Source organism: Camelus dromedarius, chromosome 7 (genome assembly GCF_036321535.1).
Source record: "Camelus dromedarius isolate mCamDro1 chromosome 7, mCamDro1.pat, whole genome shotgun sequence".
Taxonomy (NCBI): domain Eukaryota; kingdom Metazoa; phylum Chordata; class Mammalia; order Artiodactyla; family Camelidae; genus Camelus; species Camelus dromedarius.
Genome location: NC_087442.1, coordinates 66,129,255 through 66,153,278, shown reverse-complemented (window position 1 = coordinate 66,153,278; position 24,024 = coordinate 66,129,255). Strand labels below are relative to the sequence as shown.

General features: G+C 33.3%; 2 protein-coding genes across 6 annotated transcripts in view; one reads left to right on the top strand and one right to left on the bottom strand.

Annotated features, from left to right (window-relative positions):
• Positions 1-3,115, top strand: part of RUNDC3B (RUN domain containing 3B) — a 121,534-nt gene extending 118,419 nt beyond the window's left edge. For all 4 annotated transcript variants that reach the window (XM_031454844.2, XM_031454840.2, XM_031454845.2 and 1 more), the window contains one exon: positions 656-3,115. In XM_031454844.2, the coding sequence (XP_031310704.1) occupies positions 656-801 (146 nt within the window). In that variant the 3' untranslated portion in view covers positions 802-3,115. The remainder of the gene's footprint in view (positions 1-655) is intronic.
• Positions 3,116-4,595: 1,480 nt separating this feature from the next.
• Positions 4,596-24,024, bottom strand: part of SLC25A40 (solute carrier family 25 member 40) — a 33,776-nt gene continuing 14,347 nt past the window's right edge. For both annotated transcript variants that reach the window (XM_031454847.2, XM_031454846.2), the window contains exons 6-12: positions 16,704-16,771; positions 14,867-14,991; positions 14,025-14,198; positions 12,515-12,624; positions 9,990-10,071; positions 7,419-7,499; positions 4,596-7,042 (exon numbers count right to left, since the gene is read on the bottom strand). In XM_031454847.2, coding sequence (XP_031310707.1) covers positions 6,930-7,042; positions 7,419-7,499; positions 9,990-10,071; positions 12,515-12,624; positions 14,025-14,198; positions 14,867-14,991; positions 16,704-16,771 — 753 coding nt within the window. In that variant the 3' untranslated portion in view covers positions 4,596-6,929. The remainder of the gene's footprint in view (positions 7,043-7,418; positions 7,500-9,989; positions 10,072-12,514; positions 12,625-14,024; positions 14,199-14,866; positions 14,992-16,703; positions 16,772-24,024) is intronic.

The following is a 24,024-nucleotide window of genomic DNA, read 5'->3' as shown; positions in this document are numbered from 1 at the left end:
TCTTTGGAAAACTGCTGAGACCTAATTAGCCTTTCACAGCCTCCAATCAGCCACTTAGTCTGCACACTGTGTATTGCAACTTTTTCAGCTCTGGAAAGAACTTGTTTTTCCCAGCTGTGAAAACAGATCTGCCATTCCTCTGTCCCAGGCCTACTCAAGTCCGGCACATAACAATATTCCTGATGCACAGTAGATGCTGAATAAATGTCATTCAATAAGTGGATAAAGGCTCCCCAGATCACACCCTCCAATGGACTTAAAGCAGCTCTGCTTCTGCTGCATTCCTTTTCCTATGTATGGATTTCTTGGTTCTGTGGCCTGGGCACTAGTACTGTTACTTTAATTTTTTATTATCCTTATTAGTTGGATATGAACATATTCTCCAAAAAAAGTAAATTTTAATTTTTGCTCCAAAATATATTTCAAACTTCCATATCTAGAACTTTTATGAGAAACACAAATAATCCTCTGTAATATTTTTTTAAGGGTGACATTGAAACTCTGAAAGATCAAACATGCTGACATACGACTTTGATTTTTATAGTTAGATTTGTTTGCAGTATTTCGCAAAGTATGTTTTTAATGATTTTAGGATCTTACTGGTATCATGCTTCAAGGGCAATTAAATATTTGTTATTTTTATCCTAATTTTCAGGTAAAGAAGATACTCCCTCATTGCTTGGTCTTTGTGGGTCTCTAACATCAGTGGCAAGTTACAAATCTCTAACAAGCCTAAAATCTAATGACTACCTTGCAAGTCCTACAACAGAGGTGACAAGTCCAGGCCTAACTCCATCCTGAAAAGTTTTATGTAAAAGCCAAGAGTTTTTATGTTGCAAATGTTCTATTTACATAAGTTTGACTGCTGGGAAAATCTTTGGGATTTTATATTGTTCTGGCACATGTCTAGAATTCTACTGCTTATATTAGATAATTCAGTCAACTCCATGTGAACTTGAGTGAAAAAAAAAATGATCCTGCCATTTTTCATTTTAAAATTCTTATATTTGTCACTGAGGAAGTTTAAAAATGAATAGGCTTTTAAAAAGCTTTCAGACATTCTCTGACAATTCATTGCAAATTGTACATATTTATTATTCAGCTGATTTTCATGTTTAAATGTATCCTAATTGCCAGAGACTTGAGTTCAAGGTTATATTCTAGAGACTCTGGAGCTAAGTATTTCCTTTGCTCTTTTATTCAATGATTAAATTTTCTAAAAATGACTTATTTCACTTTTCATGAATTTCTTCCTAGGTTCTGATGTTTATAAAAAGCCTTGACTCTAATGTGAGGAGAAAGGGTCTCAGCTGCAGCTTCATGGTGGTTTATTTAGTTTTTCTTTAACAGTTATCATTTGGCATTAACTTAACATTCTACTTAACATTTTATAAATTTTGTAGGATGTGCCTGTAGACAGTTACTAAATTTGTTAGGGTCACATGGAACGTATTTTACAGTGTTTTAGGCCGTTTAGGTAAAATGAATGTTTCTTGTCTTTGTTTTCTCAGATTTTCTTAAAAGGTTATCAATTAAAAATAGATCACATTTATGCTTAATAAGTTGGAATCATTTAAAAATGTGTAACAGATGTTGAAAAATATTTTATCTGGAAAGACTTGAAGTTCATTTAAGGATTTGAGAAGCTTTTAAATAAGGATCAGTAGGCTAATCACTGTACTTAACAATCTGTCTGACATCCAGAGCTGTTTGTTCTCCCATGGGTGCAACAGTGAATTGTGTCATAGATGCTTTACAGCTTCTCTCATTAATCAGGCCATAATCTCACTTTAAGGTTGATGTTAATGTTAAAAATTATTGCACTTCTACTGGTAAAAAAGATCATTTTCTTTTTTTAAAAAAAACTATGAGCTGTCTTTTAAATTTTTGCAAATTTTGGAACAACTATACATTTTGTCCCTAAAAATTCCACCATATTGAAAGAGAAAATGTATGAAGTATATTTTCTACAGTAAGTAATATAGGGAAAACATGATCAGTTGTGCCAAAGACGTTTTATACATTGTTTACATGAAGAGGCTACTACAATACTTATTGGGGACTTCATATGCTATTTTTATTTGTTAATAAAACATTACATTCAAACTTAGTAACTTTGACATATAGGAATAACATTCCTCCTAAAATATTTTATTGAGAGGCGACAAGAAGCACTTAACTTATCACAATCATTCTTTGTACTAGAAATGTGGGAGTGTGGTGGTTCTCTGTAATATTTAGATCTTTACTCTTATGAGTTGGAATTTAAGGTAATAAATAGTAACAATGTCATTTCAGGGACAAAGGAGGCCTGGAAGCCCTTAAATCATCTTAGTTGTACCAGAACATATCCAGCTTTATTCCTTTAGCTTAAGGCTTTAGTACCTGTAGTAATGCAATGTTCTTGAGAAATGGTACCTTTATGCTAATTCTGTGTATCTTATTGTGAGTGAGGTATCTAAAGCAATCTTTAATCAGCATGGGGAATGGAAGGAAAGTTTAAATGAGGACAATGGAAACCTTCGGACAAGGGAATGAAAAATGGCTAAGGAAGGGAACTTCAAAAATTTTAGGCTGGCCTTAATCACTATCGCTGCTTTCCTAACTCTTAGAATGTTTAAATGCTTTCATTCATGGTCCACTCTCAGATGACATTTATAATCCTTCAGTAATTAAATGAAATCATTGTTAAATTTTTTCCATACATTTTTATAATATAGAAAGTAAATACAAGATTCCGTAACTGATAAAAATTTTCAGATTTGTCTATTGTACACAGTAACTTGTGCATCTTAACCATGCTGCTAGATGCAGATTTAAACATGACATCTGAGGATAATGACTCTTCCTCCTTTCTTGGAGCTCTTGGTATAAAATTCATATGCTAATGTGAATTTAGGTTTCTACACAGCTCATTTCACACTAGTTATAGAAGCAGTTTGTTAATGTTGCATGAGGTATGTCTCAATCTTTAATTTTAGGTGGTAGTTAGTGTTCACTGTTCACATATCCTCCCCTAAGTAGAATGCTGAATTATCTGCTAATATTTCCATGTGTATTTTGTTGCCTTGATGTACTATACTTGTTGCATGTGTATTAAACATTTTGTACCATGCAGTAGTAGTCTTATTTTTCCCTTGACAAAAAGTTAACTTGATTCAAGTTGTATACTGAACTTTTGTTTCAGGAAATGTTGTAAATGTGTATTACTTAACACCTAAACTATTCATATGAATATGGTTTTAGAGATCCTCATTTCAACTCATATCAAATTAAATACTTTTTTTTTTAATGACATGATATGCTTTAGGATCAGCATCATCTGTGGAAGTGGTACAGTAGTGGTTTTGGCAGTATTCTGATTTACTTACATAACAACCATGTTTGGTTTCTCACTGGTGAAATGGAAGCATGACCATCTTCTCAGCACCTATGTGATGGCATCAGGATGACGTCAGCATTAAATGAAATTATATGTATAAATTCTTAAGCAGTAAATACCAAATGCAAGCTACTGCTAATTAAGATGGACAGAAACCTTAAAAAACGCAAGTACACTAAGCTTGTTTTTATTTAACTCATCTTTATTAGATTTATATACAAGTTATGAAGTGATTAAAAAATGTGTCTCAGATTCACCACTTATGGAAATTCTTTGTTAAATTTCCTATCAGGGGTTAAAATTTCCAGTTTTGATAAACTAATACATTGGATTGCCTCTGAAATGTCACATGACTGCTTTGAACATCAGAGTTCTAATTTTTTTTAATTAGTCCACTTCGCTCTTCTGTAAGCAAAGCAGCTACTTATATTTAGCTTTAGCATTTGTTCTTTTTCACTGACTGGAAGGGGAAGATAAAATTATATAACTGTCACTGTGGTACCTTTTAAAAATATATTTCAGTCCAAACCAAAACTTTTCATTGTTTTCAAATAGGTCACTTCTTATTGTAAGTCCCATTTTCCATACTGGCAGTTATTTTTTCTAAAACCCAACTCTGAAACACAGCTAAAAGCAGTTTCACTACACAACACTTGGCCTTAATACGTAACACATTCTGATGTTTTCTTTTCTATGCTGTGCTAAACTATGCTATCATATTTTCTTTCAGTGAAAAACACACACACACACAAAACACAAAACCACCACCAAAATAACTGATCTTGGGGGAAGAAACAAACACCACAACACAACTCTTTAACGTTTACAGCTGTGCCAAAATACTTCCTTGGTTTTCTCTTGCCTTCTTGTTCCCCCTTTGGCACACAAGGCCTCTTGGACCATTTCCAGTCTGCTCTCTGACCTCATACTCAAACTCTTTGTTCAGGCCACTGGGACTGATCGAGACGCTCAACCTTCAGGTATGTTTAATTGGATCATAATTCAGGTATGTCTTAATCTTAGAAGTATTTCCTGACCAATCCATCGCTACCCCCAGGCTGAGGGGAGAACTCTTCAGCTTTTCCATTACTCCTTTTGCATACTTCTAAACAATCACAGCTGAATCCTCGAGGCCAGTGCCAGTATCTGAAATGTCTTATCTCCAGTGTTTTTTATAAGGCCTACCACATAAAAGGTCTCAGTAAGTGCTGAGTGATAGATTAAAACATAAGAGTAGTAATTTATTTTAAAAGTTCATTTTGGAAAAAAATTCACAAGTGATACACTATACTTTCCCACATCCCTGGAATTTGTGCCCCAGCAAAAAAGAGGGAAGAATTTAGAGTCAAATGTGGTTAAGTAAACATAATGAATAATTTTCCTAGAAATAGAAGAAAAAATTAAATTCTGTATTACTTTTTAAAAAAGTCAAATGGGTATTATATGAAAAGTAGCAAATATGTAATACTTGAATAAGACATTTCTTCTTAAAAAACTTACACATAAGAAATTAAATGTGTATGTTAGAAAATTTAACATTAACAGAATGAAACTTTTCGCTTTCAGAAGTATTACCAAGAACACAATTTGTAGGCAAGGCTTTTTCAGTTGCCACTATTAATGCTTCTTTATCACTTAAGTATAGATGAAGCTTCAGTTCAGCCTTCTTTTCATCCAGATTACACTGTGTGTGATGCATGTTAGAAAAAATGTAGGGAATTTGATTTAAGTTATTCCAGTCATACAGGAAGAATTTTCGACAACTGCAGTCAGTATTGGGGTGGGGGAAAGATGAAAATTCCCCATCTGGTATGTATAAGTGACATTTAAGTTGAAATATGTGACTGTTTTTTGAGAGCAGTATTCAAAATCTGAATTTTTCTGCCTTTTTCTACCAGTTATCAAAAAGAAGCATAGGAGAACCAAGGTAAATTTAAACTTAATATTGTTAAACAGCAGTGTTCAAGGTAAACTTTTGTGCATGTGTAATATGTATATATGTGTGTATAATATAGCATTAACACTAATTTTATATGAAAATATTTAACTAGTAGCACAGTGATGATTTTAAGAAAGCATGAAATATTTTAATGAAAATATGGCAAAGTTATAAATATTTACATTTTATGAATATATATGTTGCAAATTATTTAAGTTAAATTATTTAGTTGAGGTAAATTAACACAGGATAAAATGAACACAGAAGGTTAAATACAAACCCTAAATAGTTTATCTGTGGTGAAACATATAAACAGTTTTCTACTACAATAGAAAATATATTAATTCCTCTATCAACACTAAAGATTTGTCACTTAAACATAATACTCTATTTTAGGGAGAAATGCTTCACATTTCATAAAATACACCAGACTGCAATAAAGTGCTTCTTCTGATAGGATACAGATCCTGAGAAGATCAAAAAAAATATTAAAAAAGGATATTGTTTCTTGTCTTGCCATCATATCCTTGTCATTTCATTTCTACATTCATAAACTAAATCACTTAGGCATGAGCCTCCAGTGACTGAAAACTCTTTCTTCAAGGAAACTGCTGCCTGTTTATTTCTTGGTCCAGCATACTAATGTGAGATGTGTAAAATCAGGGGACATTTTGGAAATATTTTGTGTTTGATACTGTATTAATAATTTCAATTTTGTTAGAACAAGCCAATAAAGTCGCCTAGAGAACTCTGCGAACAGTGATACTTGAATTACAAGATGGTGAAGCCAGAGGCCTTTCCTGTGCTGAAACATCATTTTTACTAGTGTAAATACAGTGTGGTTTTCCACTGCACACCCAAGTTTGAGTGAAATGAACATTTACTACAATCAGTAAAGCCTCCCTCTCTCACACAGGAACAGTAGATAATTCAGAGTCTTTAGTCACCAAAAATAGCAGCACTGATATTATGCAAATTATATTTTGGTTCATGAAGATAAAATAGCTGTACCTTTAATCGGAGAAATCCTAATGCACATGAGGCCTTAAAGCAGCAACAGGGTTTTTAAAAAAGACCAAAAACCCAAATGCATTTGAATTAAATAAAATGGTAATATCTGGTAAATGTGAATAATGTTATTAACAGACAGCCTTCCATTATCTACTTTGCTGAAACACTTAAATATCTATGTCTGTGATTTAAATTGTATAAAAGACTTGGGAATTTTTCTTCTAGACTACGTCATTCAGCACATAATTCAAAATGTTCTCATGTATCTGACACACTCCCAATAGGATTAAGTTACACTAGAATCTATATCAAATTCTTAGAGATAACTGCTTCAGTGCTAAGGAATAACTTTTCTTTTTACAAGAATGCTCAATGGTTGTGATTCTGGAATATCTTTTTCAATAGCTCAGAAATTAGGATAACAAAATTTATTTTAAAATTAGGATTATGATTTAAAGTCAAAGTAGAAATTTACTATTCATTTAAATTACAGATAAAGATATAAAATCACTGTAAGATAATGGTGAAAAAGCTCTTGCCTAAGAGTCTCCATCTTATAATTTGGTCATAGTTTTACTTCAGGTTGAAACAACATCACTAGTATTGCTGTCTCCGAGCATTTTGTTTCTGGAAAAAAGCCTTTCCAAATTCATATGTACTGATCATAATAGCACAAGCAGGAGCAATTTTAATTAAACGAGGAATTAGGCCTGAAAAGAGAATAGAAACAAAATCAGAACAAATTTTACCTTATTTTTAAAAATGTAATTTATTTGGTTTCATTCTAATAGTTATCAAATTAAGTGATCAAATACTGTCCCATAAACTGGAGTCAAAGAACAAGCCAAACTACTCACTCCCCACCTCCTCACTTTAATTTCATGTTACTTTATATAGAAATATCTTATGAATAGTAAATATATTGTTATGTTACATTTTTAAACTTACAGCAGAGATATTTAAGAAGAAATAGTAAATGTGGAATGTTTTCAGTAGTTTCCTGCTGAAAGGTAATTTAGACAGGTGGTAGATTTAAAATAAAAGTAAACATTTTAGTCAACCGTTTGATAAAGGCAATATTTTTACCTGTAAATAATCCAGAAAATCCATTCTTAGCAACAATGTTCTTCATTATAGTCCAGGTTGACATTTGCAAAGGCATAGAAACTAAATGCCAAAATAAAGGAACACTGTTTTATAAATCACCACTTAATTTCTAACCCAGATAATACACATAAAATAGTGTTTATGGCCTTTGGGGTATATCATTTCATTGTAATAAGAAAAGATCTCTTTACATAAAGAGCTGTTTTTAAATCTTATTTTTAATAGTTGGAGTCATTAGAAAGAAAAATTAGAAAAAGCTGTATGTTTAAAGGTACACAGGTCCAGATTCAATCAAGGAGGAACATACAAAAGGCTTCTCCTGAATTGATAAAGTTTGTTTCTTAAGCATAGTGGTGTCTATCCTTTATACTTTTCTCCACATCTTAAAAATCTTTCATAATGAAAATTTTAAAAGATGTGTAGGAATCTTCATGGGGTTCCCAAAGCCAAAGTAAAGCCCTGATAACCATTTTTCATTAAATTTTCATTGCACACATTTAAAAAAATTTTTTTTCCAAAAAGAGTTTCTGAGGAAAATAGCTCATTCTCCCTAGTGAGGTCCTACTTTATCATAACCTTTATGAATAGATGTGCCAATCTCGAAATAGGTAAGTCCTTTCTCCTCCAAAGGGCAGATTTATCCTTTAATAGTAACATCTCAATTATTTGCAACTACTCAGATATCTGAAATATATCTGAAAATAAGAAACTAACATATATATATTTAAAAATAGCAAAAGTGGATGTCACTGAAGTTCAAACATAAAGATCATGGATGAGCTGTTCATACACAGAGTTCGCTTACCTTCTTTTACACAATGATTCTAAGCAGCTGGCTTAGTCTATAGTCTACTAGATGCAATAAGTGAAAAAAAAAGTCTGCTAAGAAGCAGGCATACTGCCATGTGAACACTGTGACAGCTGACATGCTGAAGATTTCAGAGTCTCGGTTTGAGACCAGTGCATAATGGGCAAACACTCCTATGTTATTCTCACTAGCTTCTGAGAGCTGCATTCATGAAACTCTACAGTAGTGAATGTGTACAATGATGATAACTCTTGAGTCATTAAGAAAGATTAGAGTATGTATTATTAAGCATAACTAGGGAAAAAGGGAAAGATTAAAGAAAGATGTCTTTCAAAAGTGGCTTTTTTTAGGGGGAGAGGGTATAGCTCAAGTGATAAAGTGCATGGGTCCTGAGTTCAATCTCCAGTACCTCCTTTAAAAATAAATAAATAAACCTAACAAATTCCCACCCCCCAGAAAACAAAACAAAAAAATTTTTAAATAAAAAAAAATTTTAAGTAGCTTTTTAGAATTTGCTACTTAATGGAGAGAACCTCATCATCTCAGATTTCTTTTGTATAAAATACCAGACTCTCTGACTACTATAAAGTTCCATGAGGCCTTGTGATTTATTTAAGAAGCTATACTATCAATATAAATAGTGTAAGTATGAATATAACAATTACAGCAACCCAACAGAGAAGACACATTTTAAAACCAAGACCGAAGTATTTAGAGTGAAATTTAACTTTCTAAAGAAAGTCAATGACAAAAACTTTATACCACAAGTTGGTAACTTATACTTCATGTTTAAATTATTTCATTTAAATTTAGAAAATAACTGGTGAAATAAAGGAGGCCCAGTAGCTGGGTATTTCTAATCTTATAGAGCTCAAGCCATATACTGGTCTCTATTTTAATAGCAGGGTGAAATTAATGTAAAAGAAAATGAACAGAAAGCATTATCAACTGAAGGTGAGCAATGGCAGAGCTTTAAGAACCTCGAGCCTGACTAAAGGTCCAGCATCAAAGAGCTATTCCTACAGGTGATAAGCAACTTCATACACTGTAAGAAAACATTGCTTGGATTAAATATTTCAGGCATAGACAACAATAAAATAAACACTCACTCACTAACCATCCAAATTTTTCAAATCCTAACAACTGTATTTTTCAGGTACAATTGAAGCCCCACTTCCAATGGGTTTACTACCCTTTCTATGATGATAAAGACAGAGAGGATCTAGTAGGAGCAACTAGGAGTACACTTTCGTTCTAGAAGAAATTACGGGTTATAACGAATTAAAACTAGATGGGATAATAGGCAGAAAAAAACACGTCAAAAGAAGGGAAGCTAAAAAATAAACAGAAAAAAAAAGAAGAAAATGTATATGCATACTAATGAAACAAAACACACCAAGTGAGAAAGGTCTCCCAGTAATTTCCTGTCCTTCACCCTAATTTGCCTAGATTTATCTGAAAGAATACTTACATAATTTTATCTTCTATACAGCAGGTATGAGACTTAACTGATGCCAGGCAAAATACGTAGACTTTAAGATTCTTAAATTTTTGGCTTAGGTTTAGAGTGTTTTTTTCTGAGTATTCCATTCTAAAAGTGTATTCATTAGAGTAAAGAGTAAGGCAATAAAGGAAAAAAATCTTGTTTTAACCTATTTTAGATATTCCTAACTTAGTTATCTGGAAAGAAAAACAAAAATTTTCATGGCATCTTAAAAATGTTTTAAATTAGTTAAACTTACTTTTACGACTTTCATATATCCAGAGTTGTGTCTGCTTTTGTGTTTTTACCACATCAAATGGCAAAGTTACAACAGCTGCAAACTAATAAAAAAGTTAAATTGATTAATTTAAATCCATTTAAAATTTTTTCCTAAAATATTTTTATATTCTTCTAATTACCACATTACTTAAGTACAGTAATAAAAACCATAACTAAAGTGAAATTGAAAATGTATTTAAAGAGAAGCTTCTTCTTTTTTTTTTTTTTTTTTTTTTTTAAAGAAAACAGGTATGTCTTATGTAGTCCTTTGCAAATTCAGGAGGAAATGAATAGTCTCAGAAACGTTCTCCTGTTTTCCTGAGGTCACACAACTACTGGTGGTAAGACTCAGAATTCCATTCAAACCTCTGACTTCAAAACCAGTATTCACAATTTCTGAAGCTCCTGTGTATTCTATCATTCCTTTATGACATATGAAGGTATAATACATATTTTAAAGCAGAAATTCTCAAGTATCTAGTAAGCATTTAAATTGTTCCAACAAATGGTTCAAAAATAAGTAGAATTAAAAAATTAAATTTAAATAAAATGGACTTTGCACTTTCAGTTCTATATACCTTTTCTTTATGGGTTTCAACATATTTATCAAAGGTAGTTATAATAGCTGACAAATCACATTTTTGAAAACTTATCTTAAAATGAATCAATTTAACAGTTATTTACATAATTCCCTAATTAAGCAAGGAAGGTTTCTTGAAAGAATAAACTCCCTTCAGAATGTCTCTTAATATTTGATATGAGTCATGCAAATTAAATCCTGGTCTCTATTTTTTGCTTCCCAACTCACATTTGGCCAATATGCTCATAAAATACCCCTTATTATTTTATTTCTGACTATGTTGACTTAAAGTCTTGAAATGAAATCAGTTTCAAAGATCTCAGGTAAGATAGAATCAATGATCATTTCTCCATCTCCACAATCTAACACGTACAGTTGTCCTTTAATACCTAGGGGTATTGGTTCCAGGACCCCTACAGATACCGACATTCACAGATGCTTAAGCCCCTTATATAAAAAGGCACAGTATAGTAGTTGGCCCTCCTTATCTGCAGGTTCCATATCCATGAATTCAACAACCAGGGAAAAAATTGGTTGAATCTGCAGATGGAGAACCCGCAGACTGACGGGTCTGACAGTATGAAAGGTGGCAACAATGCTGTATAAGCCTGACACCTAAAATGATACGGTTTAAGCTACTCTGTTTTCTGATAGAAAACCTGGACACTCCCACTGATGTGCTTTTTCTGTTGCATAGACAATTTTTTATTTGAAAACAGTCAAAAGGTAGCAATATTTTCTAGATCATTAAAAACATTTCAATAAACTTTCTATGTTAGACAGAAGTAGTAAAATAGAGAATGTTCATTCATATTACTAGAAAGCTGGTATAACATCCGGTAGCCACTGATCACTTTTTTTTAGACATTAAGCATGAAGTACAGAATTGATTCTCTATTTCTAACTGTTATGAATCTCTAAATACAAGTAGTACTTGTCTTTCTTCATCCATGCTGGATTAAGATATAAGTGAAATACAATTAAATTATTTTAAATCACCTCACAAGTAAGAGATAATGAAAAGATTTTGCTGGTATTGTAACGACTTACATTGCTAAAAAGAACTGCTCTTTTGCCTCAATAGGTTATACCCCACTAAACTTAATCTGACAGATCTCAGACCAGGGAACATTCACATATGAGTTTTGAACTCAATTACAGTGGCTTCTTTAGCCTAGGTTTTCTGATGTAGTTACTCCAATATTTTTCTTCACTATGCTCCTTCATTCTTGTTTCATTTGGTTCCAATGTCAGCTCCTCAACTATATCATCACAAATTCATTTTGTAGGTATGTGGGTATAAGAAAACTCTTTGTAGCCAAGATCATGATGATATGAATTTGCACAAGGAAGTCCACTACATGACTTTTCATATGTGGAAGGTTCGGAAATGGTGAACTCTCTACTACCCAAAGATGGTCATTTGAAATTCCTCCCTTCTGACTATAATTTTTATTTAAATTATTTTAAGAAGTACTCAGTCAAAATGTTCACAAAGAAACAGGAATTAGCAGTAGAGGATGAAATTACTTCTATTAATCTGAATATACATATGTGATGACATTGTATGAAATATTACCTAACCAGATCTACTGGCATTTAATGACCAAACTGCCACATACATTGTAAATAATAAAGCACTATTTTAAAACTCATTATTATCATAACTGTAATGATCTAACAAATCAAAAAGTTTTTCATAAAAATATATTTGTAATGTAATAAACAGATATAAAAGCATCTTAAATTACTTTAATGACTAATAATTTGTCAAAATAGGACATTAAATAATTAGAAAATTTTTAAAGCAGTGCAGCCCCAAAGTGCAGTATCAATAGATATGAAATGCTTCATAATATTCTGTTCTTTTTTAGTAAGACAACTATCATTATTCTGGAATATTAATGACAAAAGAATAAACTTACAGAACCAGATAGTGCCCCTGAAGTAAAGTTGATCATAAATGTTGGTTCATGTAAACCAGATTTTGCACACAACCATTTCTTTAAAACTTCATAGTTATACCAGTACATTGCTATAAAAACAGAGAATAAAATGAACACATATTTAGGAATGAAATATAAACTTTAAAGAAAATATCTGAGGTTATATATTAAAGGAGGACAGATTCTAGCCTTCACACCTTGCTTTCTGCTTAGACTCATAAATGATAAAAATTAAGTAGTGATCACCACTGGGGATGTGACAACGGAGATGGATATACGTGGTTTCATGACTTTAAAAACTGCAATACTGTAATTCATATATTGAAGTGGTAACTTCACAGATGTTCATTTTATTAGTACACTTCATAATTTACATCTATGTTACTTTTTAGATATCAAATATATAAGTATAATTTTTTAAAAAAGAATTAGTTTAGGAATCCATGATGTTTCTAACAGCATTACTGAACACAAAAGGTTAAAGAAAAATACTAATGGGAAGGAAAAGATAAAAGAGATGTGAATGAGAGTCCAAGAAAAGGAATAACTCAAAGGGAAAAAGAAAGAGGAATACAAAGGTTCTTAATAATTATTTCTTCCAGGTTTTAAATGGAAAATTCTGAGATTTACAAGAGAAATACTATTGAAGTATGCACGTTATACAAGTTATTTGTTAGTTTTGCATTTCTTTTTCATGATTTTCTCCCTTTTCATAATTCAGTGATTAGCACAATTTCCTATTGATTTATAGTGCTTTATAGGTCACTCATTTTTTTTTTAATTGAAGTATAGTTGATTTACTATGTTGTGTCAGTTTCAGGTGTACAGCAAAATGACTCAGTTTTTATATATATATGTATTATATACATTTATATATACCTTTAAATATATTAATATATATTAAATATTAAAATATATATTTTAAATATTCTTTTCCATTATAGGCTATTACAAGATAGTGAATATAGTTCCCTGTGCTATATAGTAGGTCCTTGTTTTTAATCTATTGTGTTATCTGTTAATCCCAAACTCCTAATTTATCATTCTCCTACCCGTTTTCCCTTTGGTAACCACAAGTTTGTTTTCTATGTACAGGACACTCATTTAATGGAGGAGATTTTTATCTTTAATTGAAAAAAGTAGGAGTCAATATAATTCACAGGTGGTCTTAAACGTATAATATCTTGATTTGTAGTACTTTAGTTATTTTACTAATTATAACCTATTTAGAATAATTTTAAAGGTAGTTTGAATTATCTAAATATGAATACACACCAATTAATGTTTAAAAAGAAATTAAACACAGAGAAAACTGGGCTTGAATTAGAAACTATTCAATCAATAAAGACTAAACAATATCTGAGAGCCCAACACTAAACTAGGAGTGTGTGGTCATTAAAGAAGATAACTTACCAATAGCTTTAAAGGGTTTAACATTTAGCTGATTTAAAAGTGATATATAAGCAGATATTAGTAAGATAAATCCTACCTGAGAATGGGACATCTCTAAGAACAGTAGGAGCCCAGCCCCTCCAGAGGGAAGTCCAACCGTCTTCAGAAACTTTCTTCCTGACAAATTGATGCAGTTCCTCAGAAGAAAACTTCTTAGACTGCATCTTGGTTCTAATCAATTCTAGAGGACTTATTACAGTTACTGCACCAACTATACAAACAAGCAAATATAAGAAAACAAAAACAAAGTCATGTACGATGAAAACACACATGCAAAAATGAATATTTCATGCATTTTATATTTTAAACTTTTATTCTGAAATGTCTGCAAATCTTAAAATCAAGAATCTAATGATGCCAACATATTGGCATAGATTTTTTTTCCTTAATAAAATTATTTCACATACTCTACTCTTTTAGGTTTTAACTCTTTCAGAAGCAGTTCCAGGAATATTATACACCAACTAGGACTACTACAAACCTCACTTCCACTGCACAAAGAAGAATGTCCTATTGTACAGAGGCAAATCTGCTGCTGATTCAACTCTGCATCTCAAAGTCTCTAAGGAAAATTATTAAAGACTTTGGCATCAATTTGACATCAATCGGATGTCATCCTAAAATCTAGAATATGAAGTCTACTACCTCAAATTTAAAATCTCTGTCCAAGATTTGACAGGCATAGGCTGATACCATCTCATTCTGATGGCAATCATCATATGATATGACTTCTAGAGTATTAACAAATTAGTACAAAGTACAGTGCAAAATATATCTTCACCAATACTCTATATTTTAAATAAATTCTTTATGAATGTCAAGATTTAAAAAGAAGCTTTAAACAAATCAAAGTGGAAATATAGTAAACTTATTACTCACATCTGGCCATAATTCCAGCAACAATTGGTATGCAGCTTTCATTTTCTCCTAATTTAGATCTCAGAAGAGCTGTTAATTGATCATAGCAGGTAAAATAAATAACTGTGGCAGGAACAGCCATCACTCTGTTAGAAACACAAACAAAAAGATTTAGAAAAAATTATCAAAGGGCTTAAATGTATTCTTAAATTACTATTAAATATAAGCTAAACTCCTCCTATTTTATATAAGCTGAAAACCATAGCAAATCAGCCATGAAATCAATTTTTCTTTTATTTTAAAAATTGTCAAGTGTTTAACTTGGTAGGCATTCAAAAAGATGTAAAATAGGTTTCTGCTCTCCAGAGGTTTACATTCGAGTTGAGAAGACAAGTTACAGAGCACCTGGTCAGGTCATAAATAGGAAAAGACAAATGAAGATACTTCTCAATCTCCTTGACTTACTCTGTCTGTTTCTGGTCTCCCAGATCTTCCTTCCCAACTACATTTACCATAACGTGAAGTATAAAGTACAAGCACAATTGTAAAATACTTTTGAAGTATGGATCATATATCATACCTGTTTATAAGTGAAAATAAATTGCAATTAATGTCATCAGAATCATATAATACTAGAGTTTTGAGGAAATTCCAATAACATATTCAAATGAAAATATCAAGACGATATTATTAATTAAACACAAAGTTGCAGGTACTGTCTTGTCATAAGTACTAAAGCAACAAGAAACCAGTCTGTGTTTATGGTCTAACCAAAAGACACTGACAGACCACATGTGGGAATGACTAATGTTCTACAGTGAAGTGTGATGATGAGAATTTAGGAATAGGACTGACTGCTGCTCTTCGATCTGCCACTAACCTTAGGCACTATTTAGAATATGTGCTCAAAGCAGACTAATTTGCTCCATAAAATGATAAACTAGAAAGAAACAAGGCAGAGAAAGGCAACGTATTACTTGGGATTTTTACATTCAGCCCTAATAGCTTCTATTAATTCATACATAATAGCTAGTTAGTAGAAAATTAAAATTATCTGGGAGGTATACGTATCATTATACCTTATTTTAGTAAATTATTTTAGTAAAATAAAAAGTCAAATGGACATCAAATTCTTAATTTCTGAACATGAAAAAAAAAATATGCTCGTGCATTAAAGACTTAACACAGCAGGCCTGGTTGCTCAAATCTTCTATATCTTCAAGAGGGCCGATTTGCATGCTTGACCTCTGGTCATCTCTAAGGAGTTTAGCCCTTGGAATATTCCCTATAATAAGGTTTATCTATATGTCTGGAGCCTTAAAACAACTTGTCTAGGTTGATTTGTTCAAATGTGATTTTTGGTAAACATCTGCTTTTCTTTTGGGGGTTTGGAGTTTTGGTGATCACAGCTGGTCATAAACACTGCACCAACGTCATCAACCCCCAATATAAGCCCTGGACTCTGAGATTCCAGTGCTCTGAAAGGGGGACACGGCGCGTCCTGCTGCAGTTCAGTGCTCGGAGAACAAGCGCGTGCTCTGCGATGTCGTGAGGGTGAACTCTGGATCTCAGGATGCCTACGCCTGCTCAACTGTTGTGCCTTTCCCCCTACTGATTCTGCTCTGTGTCCTCCTGCTGTAATAAACCACAGACGTGAGTATAACCTTCTTTAGGTCCTGTGAGTCCTTCCAGCAAGTCATCAAATGTGTGGGTAGTTGAGAGATTCACAAAACAATGTTCTAGGAAATGAAAAAGTTCTAATATTAAAAATGCATGATTTTGTCCAAACAAGCTGATTATAAGGCAAAACAAAACCACCACCACCATTTAGTAAGAAAAATATTAAATTTCAACTTACAAGGTGGGAGGAAGGCCACTCCACAAGGATTTAATGCCCTCATTTCGAATGATTTTCAAAAAGGCATCCTAAAATTATAATAGAAAAGTGGTCAAAATATATACCCAAAAAAGTTTATAGTGGTATTTTATTGGTAATTTGTTTCTTTTAAGCATTTATTTCTAGAATATAAGCTTCTCACAGATTTATGTATGTCCATTCTTTAAAAAGAAAAAAAGGAATTTCCCTCAACTTTCAAGCACAAGTAAAGCATTTCTGGATGATACTTCCTACTTACTGAATAAAAGGTGTATTACTCAGCTTTGGACTGTCCTACTTACGACTTAGAAGCATGTTTTTCAAAGATTATTATAAAAAGGAAGTGGAGGAATGGCAGAGAATTGGTTAGCTTTAACTCTCCTGACCAATTATGAAATCTGAGAAAATATTATTTAAACCTAATATCTGAATCTCTGGAGAAGAACTTAAAGCCAGCTAGAGCGAAGTTTACTGTTAAAAGACAAAGTGCAATGAGTGAGATTTGCTAATTTACAGCATTTTGCCTAGTGGGAGTTGCAAGGAAAAGCACATTTACTTGCTTGAGATGGCAAAGACAGAGTTCAGGCTGGTAGGCTAATCAGAAAGTTAGGGGGGAAATCCTGGGGAAAAGGCAACAGAGGACATAAGCCCTCAAATTTGCAGACAAAATCTGCCACAAAACATGGCTCACCACGAAATTATGCAACCCCAGGAGGAGTAAACAAAGTTCTGGCAACAACAAGCAAACAAAAACACCCAGCAGCTAAAGGCTGGGCGGGAATTTCAGGTACAGCCCACCAAAGGTGAGTGGTGAAGTTTGAATCCAGCCAAACTTAACTGCCTTCTAGAACAAAACTGACCCTTCAAAAGAAAAGAAAAAAAAAATCCAGAGCCTTTACAATGCATTTGTCATAATGTTCACTATCCAATCAAAATTCATTAGACATAAAAAGAAACAAGAAAAAGTGTCCATACTCAAAAAAAAAGTAGTCAACAGAAACCAACAGAGAAGGATTAAGATGACGCAATCAACAGATGAGACCTCGAAAGCAGTTATTATAAACATGTTCAAGAACTTAAAAGATGATATATGAATAATGAATGGACAAATTTGGAATTCAGCAAGGAAACAGTTACTATAAAAAAGAACCAAATGAAAATTCTAAACCTGAAATGAAAAATTCACTATGTGGGCTTAACAGCAGAATGGAAACAGCATAGAGTTACTGGAGTTGGAGACAGAACTGACTAAATCTGAAGAAGGAAGAGAAAAAGAATGAAGAAAAAGGAACAGAGGCTCAGAGACCTGAGGGTAAATATTAAGTGGTATATAATACAAGTTTATCTGGAGTCATAGAGGAAAGGAGAGAGAATGGAACAGGAAGTTACCTGATGAAATGATGGCTAAAAAGTTTCCCAAATTAGTGAAAGATATCAATTTACAGAGTCCCAAATCTCAAGAAATCCCAAGCTGAATAAAAACAAACACTGAAAAAAAAAAAAAAACCAGTAAAGAAAAATAACAAAATACATGTAGAGAAAGAAAATAAATGCAGGCTAACTTCTCATTAGACCCATGAAAGGCCTAAAGACAATGTAATGACATATTTAAGGTGCTGGGGGGAGGAGAGGGAAACTAAGCCAGAATTCTATATGCTGCCAAGTACACTTCAAAAATGCTTTAAAAAGACATTTCTGCAGAACAAAAACTGAGAGAATGTGCTGTCAAAATACTTTCACTCAAGCTGAAAAACGTTCTTCAGGATAAAGGGTCATGATGCCACATAGTAACTGTGATCTTCAAAAAGGAAGTAAGGGAGAAATGGTAAATATGTCATTACATATAAAACATATATTCCTCTCCTTTTTCTTTTTAACTACTTTAAAAGACATAAGACCATTTAAATAAAAATTCTAATAGTGAACTGTGGAATCTGTAATGTACAAAGACGTACTAGGAAGAGGAAGGACTGAAGGGTGTCAGAACTGTAAGGGGGCTGCGATTTTACTCTACTTGCAAGTTAGGAGCTCAGCGTGCCATGGTATCATGAGAGCTGGTAAAGACCAAACTCTGTGGGGTGAGAGATAAAGAGGTTTATTACTGACAGCAATAGCAGTACCCAAAATGTCAGCATTTTGGTGCCTGTTTCCTGAGCCCCAATTTACACAGGGCAATGTGAAGATGGCTAGATAACACCTGAAGACACCGTGGACTGCATTACAGGAGAGGCAATCTGATCTTAGGGAATCCAAATCCTTCGTAACCGGCAGTAAGGATGCGTTTCCCTTGCTCTAGAGGGAAACACTGTATCATCCAAGGTCATCCACTATACAAACATCCTTGAAGAGATGGTCAGGAACGAAGGGCAGGCAGTGCCATGCTCACAACATATGCAGAAATATGAAACACTTTAGGAGAACTCTCTCCCTAGAAATGGGATAGAGGAATCAAAGTGATACTATTACAATTCAAAAAATCAAAAAAATAAAAATAAAAATAAAAAATGAAAGAAGAAAACAAAAACAAAGGGAGCAATTAGGAAAAAAAACACACAAAGATGGTAGATTTACACTACAACACATGAAGAATTGTATTAGAGGGCTAAATTTTCCAATTGAAAGTCATCACATCAATAGGGCTCCTGTAAAAAACAACAGAGGATCACAGCTAAAAGAATCTCAAGCCTCAGATCCTATCTGAAGAGTTTCCAGGAAAACACAAAGAAAATGGGCAAGACAAAAACTAGGACACTTGAGAAATTTTAGTCTCTGACAACACAGCTGTAACAAGAAGTAAATATAGGTTAAGGTCTAACTTGATAAACTTAAAACCTCACATTAAAGGTCTATCTACCTCAGTTTTTAACCCAATACAACACGTCCAGCTTTCAAGAAAAAGAATTACAAAACATGCTAAAAGGAAAAAAAAAAAAACGTCTGAAGAAACAAAGCAAGCGTCAGAACGAGACTCAGATGTGGTAGAGATTCTGGAATTATCAGACTGGGGATTCAAAATAACATAACGAATGTGCTAAGGGTCCTGACAGTAGTATCAGAGGAGGAGTACTGGAGAGTCAGGACTTTCACCATTACCCACCAGTAATGAGACCACCTCACCAGTGTCAGTGGGAATCACAAGGGGAGTCAGAAGTTCCACTTCCACTGTCTTAGTCTGTTAAGGCTGCTGTAACAAAACACTACAGACTGGGTTGCTTAGAAATAGATCGATTTCTCACAGTTCTCGAGGCTGGAAGTCCAAGATCAGCATGCCAGCAAGGTCAGATGAGGGCTCTACTCTGGGTCTCAGAGTTCTCATTGTATCCTCACACGGCAGAAGGAGCAAGGGAGCCCCCTGGGGTCTCTTTTCCAAGGGTGTCTTAGAAAAGAGGTCCCTGCCCTCATGACTTGATCAACTGCCAAAGGCCCCACCTCCTAAAATAATTTCACTGGACATTAGGCTTTCAACATATGAATTTGCCGGGGGCACAAACATTCAGACCGTACTGTCCAACAATGAAGACGGCCCTCCCACTCTGTGTGCCAGTGGAGGCTGAGTGAGGAACCTGGGCTTCCAGTCTACTCTGCAGTAACAAGGTGGCACCTCTCTTCCTCTGAGTTAACAGTATCAAAAAGGCCAGCGAAAATAGAATGTTTAAATGAGATTCAGTCTCATAACACAAAACTCAAAATTTCCTCATTTCAGTTAAAAATCACTTATCATTTTAAGAAGCAGAAAGATGTAAAACTGAATGAAAAGAGGTAATAAGTAGACACCAACACAGAGAGATAAGGAAATTAGAATTATCTAATAAAGATTTCTAAATAGTCAACATAAAAATAATTAAATGATCACTTAAAACATATCCAAAACAAATGAAAAATCAGGAAGCTTCAGCAAAGGAATAAATACACAAAAACCATACAGATTAAAATGGAATTCTAAAAAACGTTCAAATAATGCAGAAAAAGTCAGGAAAACAAGACAGAAATTGAAAACAGAACAAAGAGAAAACAAAAACAAAAAAGAAATGGAAGGCTTAAACTCTAACATATGAGTAACTTCATTAAATATAAATAGTCTAAATACAATAATTAAAAGGTAAAAACCCACAGAGCAGTTTAAATAACATGATTCAATTATTGCTGTCTACAAGAAATTTCAATTATATTGATTCACTCAAGTTAAAATTAGTTGGGGGGAAAAACAAAACAAAACCAAAAGCCTGTCTACTAAATAGAAGACATTTTGCAAATGATATATCCAATAAGGGGCGAGTATCCAAAATATACAAAGAACATATACAACTGAACATCAAGAAAACAAACAACCTAATTAAAAAATAGGCAGAGAACCTAAAAAGACATTTTTTCCAATGAAGACATACAGATGGCCAACAAGTACACGAAAGGATGCTCCCCACCACTAATTATCAGGGAAATGCAACTCAAAACCACAATGATATCTCACACCTGTAAAAATGGCTATTATACAAAAGACAACAAATAACAAGTGTTGGCGAGGATGTGGAGAAAAGGGAACCCTTGTGCACTGTTGGTGGGAATGTAAACTGGTGCAGTCACAAACTGAAAACAATATGAAGCTTCATTGAAAAATTAAAAATAGATGTACCATATGCAATTCCATTCCTGGGTATTTATGCAAAGAAAACAAAAACACTAATTCAAATTAGGCACCCTATGTTCACTGAAGCATTGTTTACAATAACCAAGATATGAAAGCAACCCAAGTGTCCGTCAATATAATGGATAAAGAAGATATGAGATATAGATACCTATCTATCTATGGGTATATTGGTAGAAAATGGAATATTACTCAGCCATAAAAAGAATGAAATCCTGCCATTTTTGACAACATGGATGGACCTAGAGGGTATTATGCTAAGTGAAATTATTTAGACAGACAAAGACAAATACTGTATGATTTCACTAATATGTGGAATCTAAAAAACAGAACAAATGAATAAACATTTCATTTTAAACAGAAACAGAGTTACAGGTACAGAGAACAAACAGGTGGTTGCCAGAGGGGAGGAGGTTGGGGTGAGGAAAGAAATAGGTATGAGGGAGATTAAGAAGTACAAACTTCCAACTACAAAGTAAATGAGTTAAGGGGATGAAATGTACCTTATGGGGAACACATACAGTGAATAACTGTGTAATATTTTTATATGGTGACATACTGTAACTAGAATTATTATGGTAATCATTTTGATATGTGTACAAATTCATATGGAAATTTCAAATCACTATGTTGTATAACAGGAACTAACACAGAAGGCCAATTATACTTCAAAAACAAACTTACAGAAAAAGAGATCAGATTTGTGATTAACAGAGTTGGGGGGTGGGGAAAGGGTGAACTGCATAAAGGTAGTCAAAGGTCCAAACCTCTAGTTATAAGATAAATACTAGGGATGTAATGTATAACATGATAAATTTACTGCTGTATGTTATATGTGAAAGCTGTTAAGAGAGTAAATCCTAAGAGTTATTAGCATAAAATTTTTTTCTTTTTAATTTTGTATTTGTGAGATGATGGATGATTATTGTGATAATCATTTCATGATATATGCATGTCAAATCACTATGCTATACACCTTAGACTTATACAGTACTGTGTGTCAGTTATATCTGGAAGAAAGAAAAAAAAACAGATTTGAACAGTCAACACAGGAAATATGTCATTTCTTTCCAAATAGATATGCAGGTTTAACATAATTCCTAGAAAAACCTCAGCAAGATTTTTTGTAGATATACACAGGAGTATTTTAAAATTTATATGAAAAGACAAAGGAACTTCAGAAATAGCTAAAACTACATTGAAAAAGAAAAACAAGAACAAAGTGGGAGAAACTAGTCTACCTGATTTCAGGACTTTCTATATAGCTACAGTAATTAAGACTGTGTGGTACTGATACAGGTAATAGACAAATAGATAAATGGAACAGAATAAACAACCTAGAAATAAATCCACACAATATGCCCAAGTGATTTCTGACAAAGATGCAAAAGCATCTTAATGGAGGAAAGAGAGCCTTTTCAACAAACGCAACTGAACAAGCACAGGTTAGAACAACAAAAATAATGAACAAACATACTCATACATTATATAAGAATGACTCAAAATGGATCAAGGACTTTAAAAAACAGGAGAATATATTCAGATCTAAGGGTAAATAAAAGTTCTTAGATTTTATACCAAAAGCATGATCTATAAAGAAAAAATACACTGGACTTCATCAAAATTAAAAATTTTACTCCATGAAAGACCCTGTTTAAGAAGATAAAAAGACAAGTTAGAGAGTGGAAAAATATTTACCAACCACCCATTCAACAAAGGACTAGTATCTAGATTATATAAGGAGTGCTCAAAACTTAACAGTAAAAATATATACAGTTCAATTAGAAAATTGGCAAAAGATATGAAGGGTCATTTCACTGAAGAGGATATACTGATGGCTAATAGCATATGAACAGATATTCAACATCACTAGCCATATGCAAATTAAAACTACAGTGAGATATCACTATACATTTATCATAATTGCTAAAATAAAAATAGTGACAACACCAAATGCTAGCGAGGATGTGGAGAAATTAGTCATACATTCCCACTAGGAATCTAAAATGGTACCATCAGTCTAGTAAACAGGTTGGCAGTTTCTTACACCATACACATGCAACTACCATATGACCTAGCAACTGCATTCCTGGGCATTTACCCCAGAGAAATGAAGACTTACAGTGATATTAAGATCTATAATAAAAAATATACGTTTTGGCCTTAATCCATGGTTCCTCGCACACAGTTCCTGAAACTCATAATTTCCTAATGATAAAGAGCAAAGGAAGCATATCTTGTTAATAATTTTTGGTCTTTTGTCCTTAGTCCTGAAATAGCTCCAGAGGATAGAGGTGAAAGTACTCGTAACAAGGCCCTTTCAACCACACTTCAGTTTATGTTAATCAGGTGACTTTGGGAAAGGCCCTGGAAAACCACAAGACAGGGGCTGGATGCCAAGGGGAACCAACTACTTGACTAGAGGGTTGGAACTTTTGGTCCCACCCCCTTCCCTACCCCAGTCCTCAACCTCAGGGGCTCTGAGAGGGAGGAGTTAAGTAGAAGCTGAGCCAATCACCAATGGCCAGTGATTTAATCAATCCTGCCTATGTAATGCAGCCTCAGTAAAAGTCCCTAAAGTATAGGATTTGGAAGCTTCCAGGCTGGTGAACACATGGAGGTGCTGGGAGAATGACACTTAGAGACGTCTTGGAAGTGCCA